General features: G+C 52.1%; 1 protein-coding gene across 1 annotated transcript in view; it reads left to right on the top strand.

Annotated features, from left to right (window-relative positions):
• The window catches only part of MSI2 (musashi RNA-binding protein 2), a 355,159-nt gene extending 349,949 nt beyond the window's left edge, over window positions 1–5,210 (top strand). The window contains 3 exon segments of the mRNA XM_014544830.1: window positions 1–133; window positions 2,042–2,114; window positions 4,366–5,210. The exon segment at window positions 1–133 is cut by the window's left edge and continues 13 nt beyond it. Of these exon segments, the coding sequence (XP_014400316.1) occupies window positions 1–133; window positions 2,042–2,083 (175 nt within the window). The 3' untranslated portion in view covers window positions 2,084–2,114; window positions 4,366–5,210.
• The last annotated feature ends 454 nt before the right edge of the window (window positions 5,211–5,664 follow it).

Raw genomic sequence — 5,664 nt, 5'->3', positions numbered from 1 at the left:
AGGCTGCCCTGGGGCCAACAGCCCAGGACCGGTCGCCGATCTCTACGGCCCTGCCAGCCAGGACTCCGGAGTGGGGAATTACATAAGTGCGGCCAGCCCACAGCCGGGCTCTGGCTTCGGCCACGGCATAGCTGTAAGTACCTTCCTTCCCCTGCCTTCCTGTCTCCTTCTTGCCCATCTTCTGTGGCCCATGGGGAGGGTGTGCCGGGAAAGCCCAGAGTTGGAAGCCAAGGAGAGGGTGGTGGGTCCCCATCCACGTCATTTCAGCCACCTAGGGCTGAAGCTCCTCCATTCAGATGTTACCGGAGCGCCTGTGGGCCGCGCCCCATGATGGAGTGGAAGAAGCGTGGGCAGGGCAGGCTCAGGGCACCACACCATCACCTTCAGCCCATGCAACCTTGAGCCACTTATATGACCCACCACTTCCCTGGCTGCAAAACAAAAATAAGTGTGTCTCTCTCAGAGGACTGAGAATTCATGGGACTAGGGCAGTGGTCGGCAAACTCATTAGTCAACAGAGCCAAATATCAACAGTACAACGATTGAAATTTCTTGAGAGCCAAATTTTTTAAACTTATATAGGTAGGTACATTGTTATTAACTTAATTAGGGTATTCCTAAGGCTTAGGAAGAGCCACACTCAAGGGGCCAAAGAGCCTCATGTGGCTCGCGAGCCGCAGTTTGCCGACCACGGGACTAGGGTATGTCACCTGGTGGCCCATAGTCAGTCCTCAGTATCGGCCCCTGGTCCTTGATCTCTGCCTGCGGGAGACTGTCACGTGGGCTGGGACCTCGGAGCTGTGGAGCCCCCACTGGAAGGTAGCAGCCTCAGTGGGTAGAGTCCCTCCCCCGGCCCCAGGTCCAGCGTAGGTGCGTGTGGTGCAGGCCCCCTCCCCAGGAGGTTTCCTTTGCTAATGTTTCTTACAGTTTCCAGGTTCCAAGTAAGTTCCCACTTGTGTTCTTTAGCTGTGCCCTCCCCACCGAGGCCCAATGCATTGATATTTGTAATGCTCTGTGGTTCTATAATCTGACTAATCCAGGCCATAGAAATTTGCTTAACAGATTTGCATGCTATTTTCAGATTGTATTGTTCTTTCCCTCCCGGTGTGTGTGAGCATGAATGTGCCTGAGCCCACTCACTCCTGTCCCTTCCATTTGGAAAACGAAATCAGCCAACCTCAGCCTCTCGGAGGCAGTTTGGCTTGGAGCTAAGATGGGAGTGTCTGCTGTCCCAGCTCCTGTCCTTGTCGTGAGAGCCCTGCCTCAGGGGCTGCGCTGGGGAGAACAGAGCAAGTGCAGACAGTCTGGGGCACCAGGGCCTCTGAGTTCCTGCCCCCTGATTGCAAACACACACACACACACACACACACACACAGTCCTGCCAGCCCTGGCCTCTGTGGTCTGGGTCCTTGTTCAAGTCCACTCCCAAGCCAGTATCACTTAAGTCAGTAGATTGATGCGTCAGAACCCCCCAGATCAGCTGTAGGACCCAATCCAGAGTACTGTTGTTCAGCTGAGAGCTGCATCAATGTGGGAGACCCTCTCTCAACACGTAGAACACAACTCATTCCCATCCTCAGCACCCAGAAACACAGGCCCTGTTTGTTCCTGAACACCAGGCTCTCTCCGACCTGTGTGCTGTGCTGGTTTTCAGAAATAACCACACAGCATCGCCTTTGGTCTGCACAGGACTTGCTTTCTCCCCAGCTGGAGCCGTCGGGAGTCCAGAGACACTGTTATCTTTGCCCTCCCAGGGGTTCAGGGCAACAACGCCTCTCATTTGGGGCGTGAGCCTCCGTTTCCCATCACCACCCGCCCCTCTGAATCTGGCTCTTGATTTTCCCCTGGGCACACAGACAGGCGTGGGGTGGGAGCGGGGCCGGCGGGGTGGGATCCTGGCCCCTCATGGCACGGTGTCTCAGAATTACATATTCATGCTGGCAACCACAGTCTAGTCCCAGACATAATTTCCTTTCCCAGAATATGACAATCTGTTCCCATGTATAGCGTGCTGATGACCTTAACAATTGTGCAATTTTAGGGACCTTTGATTGCAACGGCCTTTACAAATGGATACCATTGAGCAGGTGCTTTCGTTGCCATCTCACTCTGAGGTATTACTTCTCTGCCATATGTCTCCGCCCTGCCGGGCGTGTCCGTACCGCGTGCGCCCTGGGCATGCAGTACGCACGGGCCCGGTCTCATCACATCCATCTCTCTCCTCTCTCTGGACCTTTCTTGGAGGGGTGGGGGTAAAAAAAATCCAATCTTTGAATCTTTCATTCTTTTCTTCAGCTTTAATCATGACGCCCCACACACACTTTTTTTTTTTTTTTACTGTCTTTTTTTCTCGGTTTGGTTCTTTTGCTTCCTTTTCTCCATCTTCCCCACCCCTCATCTTTCTTTGTCTTGAAATACAATCAAGAGTGTGGGAAACTGGAAGGCGATCACGTGTTGTGCCCGTCCCAGGGGAGTGGAGGCAGGGACACGCGGGGCTCCTGCCCGGCCTCCCCCAGGGCCCCGGGGAGCTGACCTCGTGGGGTGCTGGGCCTTTCAGCTCCCCAGAGCTCCTGGCCTCAGACAATGGGGTTCCTGCCGTCAAACAGCCAGACTACACCTTTGAGTGAAAAGAAAACATTTTTTTCCAGTAACTACTGAGTAATTATCCAGATTACCGCTCGAAAAGCAAATTAAATTAACGATATCACCTGCGTAACGTGGGCTTGGATCCCTGCCAGTTTCCTAACCTTTTAAACTGAGCTCAAGTTAATTAAACATTTTTTAAATCACTTTGACGGGCCATGGAAGGGGTGGCGTGAAGGAGAGGGAGGCTGGGGCAGTCAGGGGGGGAGCCTCATGTCACGCTCTCATTTGAAAATGAGAACCTGCCATTCTGGGGGGAAGACCAGGAAGCCAGAGGGGTGCTCTCGGGAAGCCAGTGCACCCTGCGGCAGCACGTTAGTTTGGGGGCCTAGAGACGTGGGTCTTTCTCTCGGGAAGAGGGAGGTGAAAGCGAAGTCTGGGAGTGGGTCCCACTCAGAAAGCCCCAGCCGGGCTGAGCGCCGGTCACTCCGGGAGTCGGGACGTAGGAGGAGCCAGGCTGGCGGTGGTTGCCACTGGTTTGTAGTCCGTAGGATTCCTCTCTCGTAGAGGGGGGCCAAGCTGAGTTGAGCTCCATAAATTTCTCTTGGATTTCTCTAACGTTGCTGCTAAGGAATCACCTCAACTAACTCAACTACCTCTCTTAACCCAATAAACCCCGTGTGTGGACGCTCCCCAGCCCTCGCCTCCACGGCCGTTAGAGCACTGACCCGGCCATGGTGGAGCCAGAGGCCACTAACAGTTTGAAGGAGAGCCACGCACCACTAACGAAGCTGAGGTTGGGGCCCCAGAGGGAGGCAGGGTCCTCTGAGCGCCAGGCAGACCGAGAGATCCGGGAACTCTGGGGATTGAGGTGGCTCCAGCCCTCTGTGGTCACATGACCAGGGGATTGCACAACCATCAGGTGCAGCAGATCCCTGGGAGGCCAGGGGCTGGGGCCGCCAGCCCTCCTGTCCCTGGTAAAGGAGGGTGGTGCAGGGCTTCTGGCCACGCCTCCAAAGACACCCCAGCCTTCCCACGGGGCGGGGGAGGGGCAAGGCTGCTCCCAGCCCATCCTCTATCCCGCTCTGGGACTCCGTTTCCACAGAAGGAGGAAATAACCAAGAGAATGGAGGTAGCATCCTGCCCCCCCCCCCCCTCCAAAATGGATGAAGGGAGCCAACTGAGCCACGTGGCTGCACCAAAAGGCACGCTCAGTGCCATCCCCCACGGGGCCAGGCCCACCCGCTCAGGGAGCCTCAGCTATCACGCCCGTGACTCCCGGGCCTGTTTCTATTTATTTCCTGTAACCAAAGCTGGCTATTCATTGTGGATGACCTTGATTCCTAGGAGTCTGTTTAGTGGGCATTTGCATTTTCCGTTCTGGGCCGTCATTGATGGGTAGTTGATAAAGGCAGATGTTTTTCAAACTTGGTGGCCTTGAGAGCAGAAGCTTAACCAGAGAAAGCGTTGCTGGTCGAGTGCAGTTCGCCAGTCCAGCCCACAACCAGCAGGACCGCATGGGCGGGCCGCACTTCCTGCCATCCCCTCCGGGACCCCACAGCCTGCATCCAGCCAGCAAAGCGAGTGGACACGCTGCCCTGCCCCAGCCTCGGCGGCTTAGTGTCAGGTTTCCCAGAGCTGTGCCCCCAGCACGCTGTTAGCGAGGCCAGTTTCAAACATGTAGTTGGAATAAACCGGATACTTGCCTGACACTTCTTCTTTCTCCCCCCACCCCCCACTTTTATGTTCTCTTCGGGCACCCCGACCTCCCGTACCCTGCAGAGCATACCTGGATGTCCAGGCAAGACTGGGCGAAGTTTCTGAGTGGCCCTTTGTTTAGGTGATGTCATCAGACCTGGACCCCCACCAGCTTCACTCCCCATCCCAACCAGAGATGGCTCGCTTCGGATCGAGGGTTGACACATCTCATCATCTCACGAGTCTGCTGTAATATAAGACAACAGCTTTTCAATGTGTATATAACCCATGATTTTGGTTTTGTTTTGTTTTTGTTTTTCTTGATGGTTTCCCTTCCCCTTCTCTCTTGCCCCTTCTCCTTTGAAATCTCTTTGAATCACATTTAGTAGTGATTTTGACTTAGTCCAGTAGTCATATAGCTTTAATATCTAGTTAAAAGCTAACCATAGTATAATTGTTATATTAAGGTATTTTTTTTCTTTAAAAAAAAAAACTTTTTTTGCTTGTTTGGATTCTGTTCTCACTTTTAAAGGATGCTGAGATGGTAATATTACTCTCAATATTTTGGTACCAATTCTGAGACTGTATGGATTTTCAGGTGCAACTTGAGCGCGCAGGGGGAAGCGCGGGCGCGAAGTGTGGAGGGAGGCGGGCACTGGCTTTCCACTTGCGTTGTCCGAGGAGTGAGATGCAGTAGGCTAATCACAGACTGCGCAGTTCTTTTTGGTGATGTCTCTTTGTTAACCTAAGTATATCTATTTTCGGCAATAAGGTAAGGATGGCCATGTTTCGAGTGTCCTCCTTTTCTATAAGTGCTTTTTTTCTGTTAAAAGAGGTGATATAAGGTTTTTTGAAATTGTGACTTCTAAAAAAAAAAAAAGAAATGTTGTAAATACAATTCCATTAACTACATAGAAACTATTAAGAAAGAGAGAATCAAAAATATTTTTGTGAGGGCGTCAGTCCCAGGCAGCTCGATGCTCAGCGGAGGGAGGAGGGGAAGGAACCAGAACCCAGTCAGTTGCTGAGGCCGAAGAACACCCAGCTGCCGGGACGGCCCCGGGAAGAGTTGGAACACTGTTTAGCTCCTCTTGTCTGTGTGATAGACTCGATTAGTGTCATACCAGCATATTAACCTCTCGTCTGTGCACAGCTTCAAATGTTACCGTCTAGTTAGATTTTTATTTAAAATATGAAAAACCGCTTTTCCCAAGACGTTTTTTAAAAACAAAGCTACAATTTTAATATTTAACATATTTAAAGTTTCAAAGCACATCTGTTTGGCTTGGGTAGGGAGGGGTGGGGAGACATCCTTTTTCAGTCTTAATTTTTAAATATTTGATCATTTTCTATTGTCCAATCATTTCAGCACCTCCAAAGGGC

Source organism: Myotis brandtii, unplaced genomic scaffold (assembly GCF_000412655.1).
Source record: "Myotis brandtii unplaced genomic scaffold, ASM41265v1 scaffold383, whole genome shotgun sequence".
In the NCBI taxonomy this organism is placed as follows: Eukaryota; Metazoa; Chordata; class Mammalia; order Chiroptera; family Vespertilionidae; genus Myotis; species Myotis brandtii.
Note: the sequence above shows the minus strand (reverse complement) of the source record. Positions and strands in the feature narration are given on the sequence as shown.